This window comes from Vipera berus, assembly GCF_964194415.1.
Source record: "Vipera berus genome assembly, chromosome: 3".
In the NCBI taxonomy this organism is placed as follows: Eukaryota; Metazoa; Chordata; class Lepidosauria; order Squamata; family Viperidae; genus Vipera; species Vipera berus.
Genome location: NC_138204.1, coordinates 179,513,662 through 179,532,114, shown reverse-complemented (window position 1 = coordinate 179,532,114; position 18,453 = coordinate 179,513,662). Strand labels below are relative to the sequence as shown.

The 18,453-nt window shown below is 35.4% G+C and overlaps 1 protein-coding gene across 1 annotated transcript in view; it reads left to right on the top strand.

Annotated features, from left to right (window-relative positions):
• ASPH (aspartate beta-hydroxylase) overlaps positions 1–18,453 on the top strand; it is a 110,275-nt gene that overhangs the window by 62,563 nt on the left and 29,259 nt on the right. The window contains exons 15-19 of the mRNA XM_081324250.1: positions 7,438–7,473; positions 9,690–9,775; positions 10,576–10,662; positions 13,561–13,711; positions 16,390–16,526. Of these exons, the coding sequence (XP_081180376.1) occupies positions 7,438–7,473; positions 9,690–9,775; positions 10,576–10,662; positions 13,561–13,711; positions 16,390–16,526 (497 nt within the window). The remainder of the gene's footprint in view (positions 1–7,437; positions 7,474–9,689; positions 9,776–10,575; positions 10,663–13,560; positions 13,712–16,389; positions 16,527–18,453) is intronic.

Genomic DNA, 18,453 nt, shown 5'->3' with positions numbered 1-18,453 from the left:
CTGCTTGAATGAATCTTACCTTCTTAACTAGAAATGAATTTGAGTTGATGTGAAAGCTTTGTGGGGAGCCCATAGAACAATTGCTAAGTATTTCAACAGTAGTTTTGGTGATATAGCAACTTCTATTGTATCCTATTATATTACATTGGTCTGAATATGAATGAGTAGTTCAGCTGCAACTGACATATTTGAACATTAACTAGATTTTTAGTAGCTGCATTCTCATAATTTCTCTCAAAGGACCCCAAGAAATAAACTACTCATATTTCTGTTGTTTGATCTTGAGACATCTGTAATGGTTCCATATCTGATGCTATCACTATCCCTGCACAGACATCTTGTTTAATCCAGTTCCTTGTTTAATTCCTGCCATTCCCAGCATGATATTTCTCTTGACTCTTTCTTTTTGGCACAGTTTTGTGCTATTTGAAGATATTTCTCTTTATATGAAATGTTTGACATGATAGAGCAGAGGAGAACATAAGCGATTTTAGATTTTTTTTCTATTTAAACATTGGTTTGCCACTTTTTCTACCTTTATGTTCATGATTTGCAGATTGGTAGCTGAAATAATATATTATGATTTGGATATAAAGACCTAATTCCAATATCTTTGATTTCAACTTCTTTATTCCTTCTGCCCTTCATACACACACACACAAACACATATATACACACACACATATATACACCATTTTTTTTCAAACATTCTGCCACAATTTCTAAGATAAACAAAAACAAACAACTCTTGCTATAGTGCCAAAGGCAGTCTCTCTCACATGCAAATGATTGCCACTTAATAATAATAATAATAAGTTGGAAGGGACATTGGAGGTCATCTAGTCCAACCCCCTGCTCAGGCAGGAGACACTATACCATTTCAGACAAATGGCTGGCCAGTCTCTTCTTAAAAACTTCCAGTGTTGGAGCATTCACCGCCTCTGGAGGCAGGTTGTTCCACTGGTTAATTGTTCTAACTGTCAGGAAGTTTCTCCTTAGTTCTAGGTTATTTCCCTCTTATTTTCCAAGAGGGAAAATGAGGATTTTGGAAAACATCTTGACATAACATGTTAACACTGGGTACTCCAGCTTTCATAAATATGAATATATCTTAGGCAAATTTTCCTTCCACATGTGCTTTTCCCATCATAATGGGTGTTTTTTTTAAATGTATATCCAATAGGTATATCAAGGAAAGGTGGGGTAAGAGATTCTTGGGTTTCTGGGATCATTTTAGTTCCAAGGGACTGTCCTTTAATTCTGTTATTGCCTACCTTTTCCCCTAGATAGCAACTTTGTGTTTAATTAAACAGTATTTCTAATAACACATAGCTAAATTAAGTGTATTACAAAGTTGCATATTTATATTAAAGATTATTTCTCAATCACCTGTTTTATGGTTGGTCCTCTAATTTAGATCTCCCCTTATTTTTTCAGATACTTAACGCTTCAAAAAGACTCCCTACATCAGGAGGACAGCTTAAACCATATTCTACACAGTGGCAGCAGATGTTTGTTAAAATATTTTCTATGACATAATTAATGGAGCTCAGAAAATTAGTGGCGGGTCTAGGCACTAAAAAGTGTTTTACAAATTACGAGACCATTCCATTTAGAAATTCCATTTTTAATTCATTTCCCATAACTACTAATATGACATAAAAATGTAAAACCTTTTAAAAAGTGCTTAATATGCATGGCAAATTCATTTCTTAAAATGATACAAGAAATGCAAAAGATACTTCCGAAAATTCCTAAAACAGTGAAGTATTAGAGAGCACCACAGCACAGAGTTGATTTTTTTTTAGTAAGCCAGTTAACTTTAGCATATATTTAGGATACTAATATTCACTTTTAATATTTTTGTAGCATTTAGTATACATGTTTTTTTTAACTTTTCCCCTATTAGTGGACAAACAATTGTATTTGAATCTTAATATGTGGTGTTCACATAATTGTAAGTGTGCTATTTATAGTGTAACATTAAAATATGGATGTAATCTGATTTTACAAAGTTTTAAAGTGTGAACAAAATATTTTGGTATATTTACATGCCTTATGGCAAAAAAACAAGTGAAATAGGACTGTGAAATAATTTTGACTTGGACTTCTACATAGTAATTTTGTATGCCATTATTTATCTGACATTAGCCCAGATAAAGCAAATAATTTAACCAAGGACCTATTCCAAAAGGATCATTAAATATATTGTTTTATGTTTTTATGTTTTGATGGAGTGATTCTTCTGGTGAAACTTTAATATTAAAACACAGGATTTCCCTTTGTCTTTTGGCCTCATTATTATCTCTGCTATGTAAGTGATGTCCTTGTAACTTCTTATAATAATAAAACGTCTGCAGTAAATAAGATTCAAAAGTAAATGATTTTAGGCTTACAGTTTAATTATTACTGCTTGTACATGCTTTACCAAAAATAGTTTGCTACATATATTTCTTAATAAATACTCTGCTTACAAATGGTGAATATTAACTGAGGCAGTATGTAGGAGAATTGTTATCAGTCCTGCAGAATTTAAAGATATTCTTTCAGAAAAAATAAAAAGCAGTTACATTTAAAACTGAGATTTTTATAGGAAATACATACTATTTGAATCTTTGAGGGTTCACTAGAATAGCAATAGAATATGTGGCTTGTATATTTTAGGTAGTGATTGGACGTAACTTTTTTTTAAAAAAAAATAGAGATAAATGCAGTGCATTTTTATTATGTTGAAATCCAAGATAACAAGGACTACATAGTTTGCATGTGTACATAGTACTTTATCAGGTATTTCTGTGGACTACTACTCCTCTCTCTCACTCTCCTCATCTATGCATGAAAGATTTCCCATAAGCTGTAACTGCCTTGGTCTCTCCTATTTGTTGGGTATGCACAGGCGCTGCAGCAAATGAGAACATTGTACTAGAAGGATTATGCCATATACATTTATTATATTTAGGAAACAATCTGTTCATACAGATCAAGGCAAAGTATTATTTTTCATGGAATTAAAATTGCACATTTCTAAATGACAGCAATACTTTTTATAAAGCCATAATTTTAAGGATAATTAAGATCATTTTGGGTAAAATAAATTGAATTTTTGTATGGCAAATCTGTATTTTTGAAATGCTGATGATTATGCTGTGATCAAATTTTCTGTTATACTACTACTACCGGTATATGTTTTTCTTGTTTACATAAGTGTGCCATGGAGACAAGGTGAAGGGAACTATTAAAATATGTACCTTTTATTCTGTGTTAACATTTGCTGCAATAAAATACAGAAGAATGTTTCACTAGTGGAGTCATTATTTTCAAAAATACTGACATACACTTTAGTGATCGGTCATTAAATCATTATAAAGGTAAGAAAAAGACCATTCAGGAGGAAAATAGGACTAGAATCATGGAGGCATAAAGAAATAAAATAATGTGGCCTTAACCATATTACTCCCAGAATATGTCTTGAGTTGTATTATACTAAGGATATAATTGAAAGTGATGTTGAACATATTAGGACCATTTGCTTCCTATGGAGATTGCAAAGACTTGTGGCATAAAGACCAATAGATAATATGACATAGTATGCCAATCTTTGCATGTGCTGTAGAACTAAATCTAGGCAACCGTTACTGAATTTATTTCACAAACTTTTTAACTATCTGTTATATTATATTGTATATCCAGAGCCACTGTTGGAGGGAATTGGGTGGTTTGGAAAGATGGATAGACAGACAGCTAGACAACTTATGACCAATTGCTTAATGATCGTTCGAACTTAAGATAGACTCAAAAAAGTTACTTGAAACCTGTCCTTGAAGTTAAGACTGCCACAGCACCCATGCAGTCACATGATCACATTTCAGGCTCTTGGCAATTGGCTCAGTTGATGATTGGTTATGGCATCCCACAGTCATTGCTTTTTGCATTTTTATTTTTATTGCATTTTTTAACAAAAAAACAACCATTGGATAAAATGGGTTTACACTTACAATCATGTGGTTTACTTAACCACATGGCTTGCTTAACCACGGTGACTCACTTCACAATTGTCGCAAAACCAATCATAAAACAGGGTGGTCACATAATTCCTCAATTTATAACCACAATGACTTAAGAGCGAAATTCTGGTCCCAATTGTGGTCATAAGTTGAAGATTACTTGTATTATGAAAACAACTAAGATTGGGGTATATAATACATTAAGAAATGGTGCTCCGTGAAACTTTTACACATAGGAACCATTGGTCCATTCTAGAGAAAATTAGACCTTTTACAGTCTGATAAAATATTTAAAATTTCTGTGGCACCAAAGAAGCCAATTGGCTTACTATTGTATAAATGTGTTTAGGAAAAGACTATTCAAAAGAATTAAGTTTTTCAAATATATACTTTTTATTAAAACTTTTAAAAGAGAAATAAAAACTAATACTAATGAGTATCAAATAAGAAAAAAAGAAAAGTCAAAGAGCAAAAAGTGCAAGAAAAGAAAAAAAGTTAAAAATAGAAAAAAAGATACAAAAAATGGCTGCTGATATTGTTATAATAATAATAAAGTTGGAAGGGACCTTGGAGGTCATCTAATCCAACCCCTTGCCCAGGCAAGAAACCCTTTACCATTTCAGACAAATGGCTGTCCAGTCTCTTCTTCAAAACTTCTAGTGTTGGAGCATTCACCACTTCTGAAGGCAGGTTGTTCCACTGGTTAATTGTTCTAACTTTCAGGAAGTTTCTCCGTAGTTCTAGGTTGCTTCTCTCCTTGATTAGTTTCCACCTGTTGCTTTTTGTCCCGCTTTCAGGCGCTTTGGAAAATAGCTTGATTCCCTCTTCTTTGTGGCAGCCCCTGAGATATTGGAACATGTCCAATATCTATCATGTCCTCCCTCGCCCTTCTCTTCATTAAACCAGACATACCCAATTCCAGCAACTGTTCCTTATATGTTTTAGCCTCCAGTCCCCTAATCATCTTTGTTGCTCTTCTCTGTACTCTTTCTAGAGTCTCAACATCTTTTTTTACATCGTGGTGACCAAAACCAGATGCAATATTCCAAAGTGTGGCCTTACCAAGGCATTGTAAAGTGGTATTAATACTTCACATGATCTTGATTCTATCTGTCTGTTAATGCAGCCTAGCACTGTGTTGGCTTTTTTGGCAGCTGCAGCACACTGCTGGCTTGTATTTAAGTGATTGTCCACTAGGACTCTGAGATCCCTCTCACATTTACTACTATTAAACAAGGTACCACCTATACTATACCTGTACATTTGGTTTTTCTTGTATAAATGTAGAACATTACTTTGAATTTCATTTTGTTAGATAGCGCCCAGTGTTCAAGTCTGTCCAGATCCTCCTGTTTCTTAAGCCTGTCTTCTGGAGTGTTGGCTATTCCTGCCAGCTTGGTGTCGTCTGCAAATTTGCTGAGTTCTCCATCTATCCCCTTGTCCAAATTGTTGATGAAGATGTTGAAGAGCACTGGGGCACCCTACTACACACTTCCCTCCATGTAGATGCAGTTCCATTGAGGACCACATGCTGAGTATGGCCGGTCAGCCAGCTACGAATCCATCTGGTGGTGATGCTGTCTAACCCACATTTTTCTGTCTTAGCAAGTAGTAGGTTGTGATCTACTTTATCAAATGCCTTACTGAAGTCCAAGTAAATTATATCCACAGCATTCCTCTGATCCACTAATTTTGTTACTTGGTCAAAGAATGCAATAAGATTTGTCTGGCATGATCTGTTTTTGACAAACCCATGTTGGCTTTTAGGTCAGACTGATAGGTCTGTAATTTCCTGGATCCAATTTTTTTCCTTTTTTGAAGATGGGAACTACATCAGCTCTTTTCCAGTCCTCTGGTATTTCCCCAGTGCTCCAGGGTCTTTGAAAAATATAGTTCAGTGGTTCTGAGATCACGTCTGCCAGTTCCTTGAGAACCTTGGGGTATAATCCATCTGGTCCTGGTGATTTGAACTCATCTAGATTGGACAGGTGCTCACCATTTTCTTGCCTATCTTAACTTGTGTTTCTATTTTGTTTTTATGGCACTATTTTTGATAGGTTGGTCTGTTTTTTCCCTTTGTGTAAAGACAGATGCAAAAAATGAGTTAAATAGTTCTGCTTTCTCCCTGTTGCTTGTCACCTTCTTGCCACTTTCCCCCACTAATGGACCAATCATTTCCTTAACTTTTCCCTTGTTTTTTACATGTTGAAATAAGCTTTTTTTGTTATTTTAGTTCATTTTGAGCCTTAGCTTTTCTCACTTCATCTTTGCAGGCTCGGGCTATTTGTTGATATTCTGCCTTAGTTATGTGCCCCTCTTTCCACTTTCTATACTTGTCCTTTTTATCTTTCAATTTATCAGACTTCTTTATGCAGCCGTGCTGGTTTCTTTTGAGAGCTGTTATTTTTCCCTCTTTGTTGGTATTGTGCTAGACTGGGCTTTTATTATCTCACTTTTCAAAATTTCCCAAGCTTCTTGAGTTGTTTTCCCCTTGAAGATTCTCATCCATGGAATCCTTCCCTAGCCCTCTCTAAGTTTATTGAAATTAGCTCTCTTAAAGTCCAAGACTCTAGTTTGACTGTGTTCTATTGCTTGTGCTTCCATAATGTTGAATTCCAATAATAAGTTATATATAACCTTATATTTAATCTCTCTCAAATTTTATTTGACCTCTCTCAAGTTATATTACCCTTGTTTCTACAATATATCTAATCAACAAAACACATAAATCACAAGTTCATTTTTATGCAAAAGTCCAGGAGTAGTTTCCAGACATCAATAACTTTTTTTCTCTAATCAAAGAAGTTAATTTAGCCACCTCAGCAAGATCTGTCCATTTCACCAAGCATTCCTCTCAAGTGGGTGGTGTCAAATCTTTCTATCCTGCACGTATACTAATCTCGCTACAGTAATCATAATTGAAAAAAATTCTATAATTCATTTTGCATCTAAGGGGAAACTTGAATTTATTTCAAACTTGGTTTGCAGATGTGTTGTGATTCTTGTTGAGCTGATGATGGTAATGATACTTTGTGTCATGTCAAAGCCTCAGCCAGCAGTTCATATAGCCAGCAGTAGTATGCAGTAGTATGCTTTAACATGCGCAAAAGCTTTTTTCACTTACTGGTGTTACCAAGGCAAGCCTCAGAAGTGAGGTGAAGCAAATCAATGCAGCCAGCTTGATATTAGAAGCTGGGGAAAGCACGCTGATTTTAGAAGCATTTCAAAGGAATGCTTTGCTCAAAGCATCGTCAAAGCAAAGCAACCCATTTAAACACATCCTTAATTAGCAACACATGTATATTTTACTCTGAGCACACTATGGTTACATTCTATTTATTTTAAGACAGCATTTTAATAATTCAGTGAATATACACTTGAACTTGCTTTTAAAAAGGATCAGGATAATAAGAAATCTGTTTACCTATTCCAGGACATGCTGAAAAAGAAACTCTGCAAAAAGAAAAAGGTAAGCACCTGAAAATACAGACAGTTCAAATAATCTAAATTTCCTGCATTGGTAAGAACTATTTGAAATAGTCTAATTGTTATTTGTTTTTTTTTGGGGGGGGGACTTTGACATCTACAGTCAGACAGGGTCAACCTGAGAAAGTAATGATCATATCTTTAAAAATACTTTGGATACCATTCTAGGATTTGGGAGAAAAATATTTTATCTATATGGTCTGCATAGCTACATATCTCATCTTCTCCATTGGAAATGGTATTCAGGCAAATCCTAAGACTTCTCTTGTCCCTAATATATCATTTAGACTTCTTGATTTCCCACCATTTTTGTTTATTTAAGGTTTAAGAAATATATCCTTTTTCACATTTCAAGTTTTCATGCAAAAAAAAAGTCCAAACGAAGATAATAATTTTAAAACTTGGCCAACCAGGTGCCTATAGTGTTTCACAAACCATTGTTCCCTGGCATTTGGAATTTGGAAGCATGCTGTTCTCGTGCTAAAACAGAGAGAGAAAGAGAGAAACCTTCAAATTTCTGAAGTGTCCTATCATTAAATATAATCTCATGCTATACGAGTTGAGACAGCTACATTTTCCATTTAAAATAAAATGGGTAAGAGATGAAAAGCTTTAGCTGGCAATATTGATATTTATAAATATAGCAAGAAAAAAAGGCTACTACTAAGTAAACTATTCTAGTGAAATAAGAAGATCTCTGTAGAGGTTGCTATCTTAAGATAGCAGTTTATTGATTTTGATATATATTGTAAAAGTTACACCATAAAATATGCATTATTTAAAAATGACTCAAAAGAACAACTGAATTGTGCAAGCATGAAATGCCCCCACTTTACTATTTATTGAAGCAGCCCAACCTTTTTTTAGATTTCTACATGAGTCCACAAAAAAAAGAAATTAACATTTACGAATGGATTCCTGAAAGTGCATATACTTTTTTTGCAGTCATACACAAGACAGACTGCTTTAATGGACCATTGAGACATTTTGTTTGTACCAGATCCAACCATTTCTTCTGAATCCTCTTCAAAATGCACCGGAATATTATACAGCATTGGCCAATGTGGACATCTCTCATTTTTTCCTTATTGTCCAAAAACAGGATACCATATTGTAGAATGTGAACTAAATGTCCTAAATCACATGGGTGTTCTTGGAAGCAATCTATGAAAACAGATCTCCCAAATCTTTAAAAATGACAGCAAATTATTCTATTATTTTCTTTTCATGTCTATGCAATCAATCATATTCAGCTAAAATGCTGTAGTATTCAAAATACTGAAATACAGATGTGTTTAAATATTAAGAATGGAAGGACTAGCATTTCATCTTTCACACTGTTACATAAGTAAATAAATCTTACAAATGCAATATTACAGTTCTGACAGCTGAGAAATATGTATGGGCAATAGCTTACAGTAGCTGTAAATACTTCATTTGACACACTGGTTTAACAGTTTTAGCCAGAGATGGCTTTGCGGTTCTGGTTAAAAATGTCTACAATTCATCTCATCTGCCATAGTTGTCTTGAATTCTATAATGGTAATATCCTTAAGTATTTTTGTTTGTTCTAGATTAATTTGCCTCATACAAAAGTTTTGGAACTCCCCAAAGTATACTATCCTTATTTCTTGATGTAAACTTTTCAATGTTAACATTGGTAGAGACTCATAACTAGAAATTTCAGGACTCCAAAGGGCAAAAAAAGATACTGTACACAGAATATTAAATTCAATAATTTAGATTTTATTACATCAAATTTATTTTTTATCTTTATTCCACCCACTGCTTGGAGGAGGAGGCTTTCCTACTTATTTATATTTTATGCTCATGTTGATCCACTATGTGTATGTTGAGACCTCCAAACAATAAAACTATAGTTCTTCTACTTACCACATTTGGAATTGTAAAAACCAGATAGGATGATGGGATTGGCAGAGAGACAGGAGAGAGATCTTTGGAGGTACAAGTGTGGGGCAGGTTTGGGGCAAGGAAGGAGGAGGCAGAGAGAGAATGGGAAAGCAGGAACTCATACCAAGATACAATTTTTAGTTTGCAAATGATTATGGATCTAAAATGTATCCTGCCTTCCAATGGAAAACTGATTTATTATACCAGAGTTCTTGAGTTGCTGTAAAGTAATCTCCAATATTACTGAATTTGGTGGAAATTTTGTGGATTTTTTATGCTCTTTCATAGTAAAGAAGAAGAAACCAAAATTGCTCAATAAATTTGATAAAAGTATTAAAGTTGAACTTGATGCTGCAGAAAAGCTACGCAAAAAGGTAAAATTTATATTGCAAAATTAAAACTGTAATTTAGCGTGTACTTGTGTGTGTGTGTCTGTCTGTCTGTCGTGTCTGTCCATGCATCATGCCAGATAGCTAAATTAATTGATAGTAAACTTCCTCTGGGGGGGGGGAAGTATGAGAATGGGCATTGACTTAGCAGAAATGTTTTAATATCTCTGAACATTCATCAACATCGACATGTCAGTAATTGATATACAACCAATAGGAACCAATCTTGTCTTTGGAATGATATTCCTGCAACTATAGAAATTAACACGAGCCATTTGTCATAATCTCTTTCAGATAAAGAGGATTTTTTATGACAAATGGCTCATGTTAATTTCTTAACAAAGTGATCAGAAATTATTCAAAGTTAATCCCCTCTTAAATAATTATATTTTAAATATCTATCTAGGCCTTTTCTTATTTTTTCCTACAGCATTCATTTTAAGCCCAGGAACTACAGAATTTGTTTTCCTCCCTGAATTTATACTATTATTTGCATTTCTTTTAGTGATATTTTAATATTTTTTGTCAAAATATCATTGTACATGTTCTTAAAATTGTATATTATATCTTAAGTACAAAATATTCTACTACAATTCCCTGACACTGTAGGTTCTGCTTTCCCCAACTTTTTGCCATTTATATGTGATGGATTTCAATATTTATATGTCCTTGTTTGGGCCTTGTGGGAGTCAGCATCCAACATATCAGGAGTGCGTTATTTCTATAAATAATAATTGTAAGGATTTCTTTTCCTTATTTATAGCATAACTCTGTCTGACTTTCAGGGGAAAACAGAAGAAGCTTTAAAGGCATTTGAAGCTTTGGTAAGCAAGTATCCCCAAAGTCCACGAGCAAGATATGGAAAAGCCCAGGTAAAATTAAAGCAAAAAAATGTGCATGGAAAATCAAACCATGGTGTATCTCATTATGTACTTAAATTTTTTTACTGGTTGCAAATAAAGTAAAGTAAGTAAAGTAAACAATTGATATACTGTATTAGGAAACAGCCTCTGATTTCAAAATCTATCAGTTATTTAATTATTTAAAATACAGTGGTACCTTGGCATTCATCATTAATTGGTTCCAGGAGGTGCAATGAGTGCCCATAAGGAAAAAATGTCACAAGGCAGCTAACACTGACAGGTTTTAGCTGTGCTAAATTTGAATACCAGATCAACGATGAGTACCAGGACAAAATTTTCACATCAAAATGCATAGAGTACCAAATTTGATGAATTTCAAAGTAATTGAGTACCAAGGTACCACTGTATATATAGGGAAAATGGGATATTGTCTCATAAGTTAATAGTGATAGACTAAGGGTAAATTATTTTGTTGTAACTAAGTTGATTGGACATTGAAAAATTTCTCTGAACTGAGATTATCTTCCTTTATTTCTCTCTTTTAATAAATACACTAATCAGAAAATTATATAGATCATATGAATTTGCAAAAAAAAACCCAAGTGCAGAGGATAGTGAATTGTGGAATTTAATGGACAAATTGTAGCATGGCACAAAAAGGTCCATGGTGGGAATGACCACCTTTTTTGAGGCCAAAATCTGACTTTGAAAGAAAACATTCCCATAAAATTGGGATTGGGAGGGAGGGGGAAAGTTAGTAAATAGTGAATGATTTTTCTAAGTGTTATTTGTCGTATTGAAAATTCCAATTTGCTACTAACTTTTGTATGGATTTGGCAGCAAGCTCATACTTTCAGGATTGGTGGCACATGTAGTCCTGATTCTGCATGTTACAAACCTCTGGATTTCTAAGGGAAAACAAGTTTCTTTACGGATTCTTTCTAGCAGAGAATTGCCATTACATTATTTTGTGAATGAGAATAGCAATAGCAATAGCACTTAGACTTATATACTGCTTCACAGTGCTTTACAGCTCTCTAAAAGGAGTCAGCATATTGCGCACAACAACCTGGGTCCTCATTTTACCAAACTTGTAAGGATGGAAGGCTGAGTCAGGATTGAACACCTGGCAGTGGGAATGCAGAATTAGCCTGCAATGCTGCATTCTAACCACTGTGCCACCAAGCAGAAGAAGCTTTAAAGGCATTTGAAGCTGAATAGTCCTGTTTATGTGTGAGGGAGTATTTGATAGCTAGTCATACCCAACAATGGAGAAGTGATGACAAAGTTCAGATTTTTGGATCTAAATAATTGAAATTAAGATGTTTCTTTCATGGCATTGGAATTTATCCCAATAATATTGGCTAAACACGGACAAGGTACTAATTTGGGTTCAGTATGAATTCTATCTTTTACTGCTTATATTGCACTGAGTGAATGAAACTAAGTGCCAAAACACCCCTTTAAATCAGCCCCAAAGATGGCAGAAAGAGAGATATATTTGAATGGTTCAGATAACTTAAGTGGCAAGGAGTTGAGTATAAATTGCAACTATCAAGGGCCCAAGTTACATAGGTGATTTGGAAAAAATAATAATAATTCCTTACATAATGCAGACAGAGCTAGAGTTTTCCCCTGCCCTGTAAAAATTGAATGGTTAACTGTATGATTTTTAAAAGCAGGATCACTTTGATCCTACTTCATCATTTTTAAGGCTTCTCCTGAAAGAAGGGAACAGGTCATATAATGTAATGAGTAGAAGAAGCTAGCTAGCTCATGCCTTTCCTTTTCTGAATGCCTTTGAGCTTCTCACATTTCAAGGATTAAGACACGGTATTCGCTCTTCTACCCTTCTCAGGTGATGTAATCCTAAAATGAGAGCATGCTTCCTAACCCTGATGCCTGAAATTATCTGGTGAACATGTAAGACATGTACAGGTGGTCCTCAATTTATGACCATTTTTAAATGACTGCTCAAAGTTACGAAGGCACTGAAAAAAGTGCCTTACAATCAGTCTTTACACGTCACAATGTTGCAGCATTCCTGCAGTTGCATAATCATGATTTGGACATTTAGCAACTGATATGTACTTATAATGGTTGTAGAGTCCTGGGGTCATATGATCACCATTGGTGAACTTCCCAGGGGGCTTCTGACAAGCAAATTTAATGGGAGAAGCTGGATTTGCTTAATGTAATTTGCATAATGACTGCAACAAAAAAGTCATAAAATCAATTGCATATTACCTTACACATGGATCACTTAACAACAGAAGTTCTGATCCTACTTGCAGTCGTAAGTTGAAGACTACCTGTACTGTGTAAGTTAGAACATTTAATCAGTGGAACAACCTGCCTTCAGAGGTTGTGAATGCTCAAACACTGGAAATTTTTAAGAAGAGACTGGACAGCCATTTGTCTGAAATAGTATAGGGTTTCCTAGCTCTATTTATTATTATTTTTGTTGTTGTTACTGCTGTTGCTGTTGTTGTTTCTTTAAGGACCTCAGTCTTATGTCCCTTTTGCTGCAAGGAGGGGGAGACAAGAGCATCTTAAGTTCAAAATTACTTTACAGGCATCTTAGAAAAAAATCAACTAAAGGAAGACCTGCACTGAAAATGTATCGATTGTTTTGAAGCAACTATCATATCTTACTATCGATATTTTCAAAATAACTTCTTAGTTTTTGATGGTATAACCATGTTACAGAGTTAAAGTCTCATTCTTCCTTTTGTACTCAAGAGTTATGTATCTGCCATATTCAGTTTTTATACATCAAAACTTTAGAACTCACATAATGGTGATTTTGAAATAAATCTTATAATCTAACAGCGATTAATTAATTAATCTATGCTTTAAGTTTGATAGCAATTTCAGTACTTATTAATGCTTTATTATCACACACAGAGTGAGGATGACTTGGCTGAAAAAATGAGAAGCAATGAAATACTACAGCGATCTATCACCACCTATGGTGAAGTGGCCAATCTGCCAAATGTCCCTGATGATCTAGTAAAGATGACATTGAAACGGCGGGCAGACAGGCAGCAGTTTCTTGGTAGGTTTCTGAAACAAGACTTAGCAGTGGCTCAAATGTTGAAAAATGTGCCATGTTTTTATATCCAGGAATTAGATATTCTTGTGTAGTTCCCAAGCTTCCAAACCTATGAGCAGCAAGGTAGGATAGAAACCTATTACGGTAAATTAATTTGAACACTCTCAAAATATCTCTCAACCTGTTAAATGTTTATTGTAAACCACCTAGAGTCACTTAGGTAAGATGAGCGGTATATAAATGATAGATGCATAGATAGATAGATAGATAGATAGATAGATAGATAGATAGATAGATAGATAGATAGATAGATAGATATCCTGCAACAAAATATCTATTGAATCTGACAGTAACATTTGAAGAATATTGCATTGGACAAATTATCACTTTAGCAATTGTTAACTGACAGGCAATTCAACAGTACCTAAATTCAACAGTTCCTAAGAGCTAGTTTGGTCTAATAGTTAAAGGACCAGGCTAGAAACTAGAAGACTGAGTTTTAGTTCCACCTTAGGTATGAAAGTCAACTGGGTGACTTTGGGCCAGTCATTCTCTTTCAGCTCAACTCACCTCACAGGACTGTTGTTGGGAAGAAAATACTGTGTTTTCCCGAAAGTAAGACCTACCCCAAAAATAAGCCCTAGGTTGATTTTTGGGAGTGGGCCTAATATAAGCCCTACCCCAAAAATAAGCCCTAGTTTTGGAGCGAGGCAAGCTAGGGTGGGGGTGGGGGTGGAGCTGTCTCACGCGCTCCGCACCCACTTACTGTTACAGTCTGGCCTCCCATGAATTGATGCCTGCCTCATTTTGCCAGCCACTCTTGCGGCACCCTGCCCTGCCCTGCATTTCACTGTCAGAGGCCTTCAGGAAATGCCTCTGCAGCTGAGAATGGAGCTACCGATTCCCCCTGGCCTATATTTCACTGTCAGAGGCCTTTTGGAAAGGCCTCTGCAGCCAAGAACCAAGCTACAGATTGAATCTGTAGTTCAGTTCTCTGTAAGGCTTCTGGTGGCGAAATGCAGGCCGGGGGGCACCACATGCGTCAATCCAGAGCTCCATTCTCAGCTGCAGAGGCATTTCCTTCAGCCGCAGAAGAAATGGGCCGATGGGGTGGGACTGTTAGTGCCGCAACCACGAGATGAGACCGTGGAAAAGACACCCCCCGAAAATAAGACCTGGTGCCTCTTTTCGAGGCAAAAAAACCCCCACCATGACCAGGTCTTATTTTGGGGGAAACACGGTAGGAAGAAAAAGACGTAATTAGGATGAAGGAGTATTAGGTATGATTGCCACCTTGAGTTAATTATGAAAATAAATGAAATAGTAAATAAACAAACAAATTAAATTGAATAAAAATGAAATAATTCAATGAAAACTAATGTTGTTATGAACTAGTAATTAAAATTAAAGGCTTTTGTGAGGAGTCAGTGTATAATCTGGCCTTACTTCTTTTCACTGCATAAATGCATAATGTTACCCTCTTTCTGCCTGAGATTTGAAACAAATCACATTAGTTCTGAGAAGTATTTGTCGTCATGAATTTCTGCCTACGTCTTGTCTTCTTCAAATTATACCTCAGAATGTCCCAGGGAGTAACTGAACAAACGGGTCAAGCATATTCAAGTCAGGTAGTCTAATAACCGCAGTGTCTTTCCAAGTAGCAGATTTTGGAAACTCTTCTCACCTTTCCCCCAGAGAATTCATGATGGGGGAATAGGTAGAGAGAAATGCTTTTCTGTATTTGTGGTACAAAAGTGCTGCAGCTGCACTCTTGCCAGCTATGGAAAATGCTGTGGGAATCTGAAGGTGTGCTGAAGCTGCCAGACTGGAGAACCCTTGACTCATGCTGAAAGTCTTCCAGACTGTGTTTTTGGGAAGGCTGTGGGTAATCCTCACAGCATGTACTGAAGCTGTCCAGAACACAAGTGGCCAATGGGGATAGAGAATGGTAAGATGAACCTTCTCCTCCAGCTCAAAGCAATTAGAAGTAATATAAACTGTTTTGTCAAAGTGATTCATGTTACCTCTCACATTTATAAAGAGAATCAGGTCACCTGCTTGTACAAATCTCTTTGTTAAAGTGAATCAAATACAAGCCTAATGCAAATACACCTGTCCGTTTCCAGTGGCTGAAATTGGAGTGTACAGGCTTAAAAGCTGAAGTTTTATTGTGCAAAAATAAATCTTTGGACACAAAATGCATTTCAATTACTAATCATTCCCAGGAACATTATATTACAGATATAATTTATACTTGAATAATTAAAGGTAGTAATTGTCCTAGTTTTATTCTGAGGTAGCCTATGTAATCCCAAAGAGCAGCAAGCCTTTCATTAAATAATGTGATAATTTTGAATTAAACTCAGTTCATTTATAAAATGAATGGATGCAGTTGAGAAAAAGGCCAACAATTTGGAATGTGCATTATTGTCCAAAAAGAAGATAGTGAAAATGCTTTGATTGTGCACTAGAGGTCTCCACAACACTAGGCAATGCAAGCAGTTTTCTAAGGCATGACTTAGAAATGTAAGATTTACACATGTTGTACTGTCTAATGGCACATAGTCTATTTTATTTTTTTAACAATCTTAATTTATTTTGTTAGTGTAGTTCCTGTATTCCAAGCTGCTTCTTCATGTACGTAGCCAAGTTGCTTTTTTATTGTTTTCCCATCAAATTAGGTCGCATGAGAGGTTCATTAGTTACACTACAGAAACTAGTTGATCTGTTCCCTAATGATACGTCATTCAAGAACAACCTTGGAGTGGGTTATCTTTTAATTGGAGACAATAATAATGCCAAGAAGGTTTACGAGAAGGTGAGCTTCTATTAAGTACAGATAAATGATTCCAAAAATACTATATGTGTGATTATGCAAGTCTTTATATATAAGAGCCATGCATTGAAAATAACCTAAATAGATGGATAAAAAAACCTAGATATAAGTAATTATTAATTGCTTTGCCCATTTATTTTCACAAATCTAAAAAAAACATCATTTTGATATTCTCCTAAGTTATTAATTGGCAAGCCCTATAACCCTTAAAAGTAAGTTTTCCTATTTATATGTTTTTTTCAAATTCTAGGTCTTCAATTTTCTTTTTATTGTATTCTTTTCTTCTTATGTTTAGATAAGGTTGACATATTCAGGGCAATACCATAGCTTTCTTTAGTCAATCGAACACAGCTTTGTGACAGTACTGCTACAAATAAATTAAGCAAGTTGAGAATGAGAATTTGTTGTTGTTAGCTGCGAAGTCGTGTCCGACCCATCGCGACCCTATGGACAACATTCCTCCAGGCCTTTCTGTCTTCTACCATCTTCTGGAGTCCATTTAAGCTCACGCCTACTGCTTCAGTGACTCCATCCAGCCACCTCATTCTCTGTCGTCCCCTTCTTCTATTGCCCTCGATCTTTCCCAGCATTAGGCTCTTCTCCAGTGAGTCCTTCCTTCTCATTAGGTGGCCAAAGTATTTGAGTTTTAGCTTCAGGATCTGGCCTTCTAAAGAGCAGTCAGGATTGATCTCCTCTAGGACTGACCGGTTTGATCGCCTTGCAGTCCAAGGGACTCGCAGGAGTCTTCTCCAGCACCATAGTTCAAAGGCCTCAATTCTTTGGCGCTCAACCATTCTTATGGTCCAACTTTCACTGCCATACATTGCAACTGGGAAGACCATAGCCTTGACTATACGCACTTTTGTTGACAGGGAGAATGAGAATAGTGCTTTTGAAATAATCGTGTCCTAATAAAAGAGAATATTTGTAGTTCATGGTTGAAATGAGTAGTCCTTGATGTTCTCTGAGATAGATTATTTTCTTTCATTACCCAAACTAGATAACATAAAAACATTGATGATGTTACCTAGTTTGAGTAATGAAACGTCTGCAAGTAAACAGCCAAGCTCAGAGAGCATCAAATGACCCCTCATAGTCATCTCAGTCTGTCTATCTATTTTACAAAAGAAATCTTACATGGTTATCATGAGATTTTATGAAATGTTGTTATTTATTATAATGGCAGCCTCTGGGTGCCATACTGTTGACTATTTATTTATTTATTTTATTTATTAATTTAATTTGTATACCGCCCTTCTCCCGAAGGACTCAGGGCGGTGAACAGGGCAATACATATTAAAAAACAAGATACAAAAATTAAAAACGATTAAACAACAATGCCCATGAATAAATTAGTACTATAGTATACTCCTTCACATCCATGAATTGGAATAAGAAATTGTAGGTCAGTTGCAGTCAAACTTACAGAAATCTTTTCTGTCATCTTAAAATGCTGTTAACTATTGTGCTCATTAGCTTTAATTAGCAATGGTAAGGATGCTTGAACTTCTAATCTATCAGCAGCTACAGAGCCAGATGTTAACAGCTTGACTTCAGTGTTCTTCATCCCTTCAATTATTCAGACCTTTTTTAAAAAAAATCTCACTCTTTCTTCAGTAAGAAGGCCAAGTAGTAAAAATTAAATCAAAAAATCATATGTCTTTAACTGGAAATCAGTCTGATGGGAAATGTGCCCTATTTCTGGGAAATGTTTTATCAGACTATCCATTGTATCGCAGCTTGGAAGCAATGTCAAAAAAGGGGTAGCATTTCCCCCCATTATATATTTTTCTTTTGACTGTCATAGTCTGGAACTGAACACAATACATTAAAGATAGTCTTTGTAAGAAATCAAAGCTGCTTTTGTTTTCAAACAGCAATTGATCTTGTTTTTACTTTTTGCAAGGGC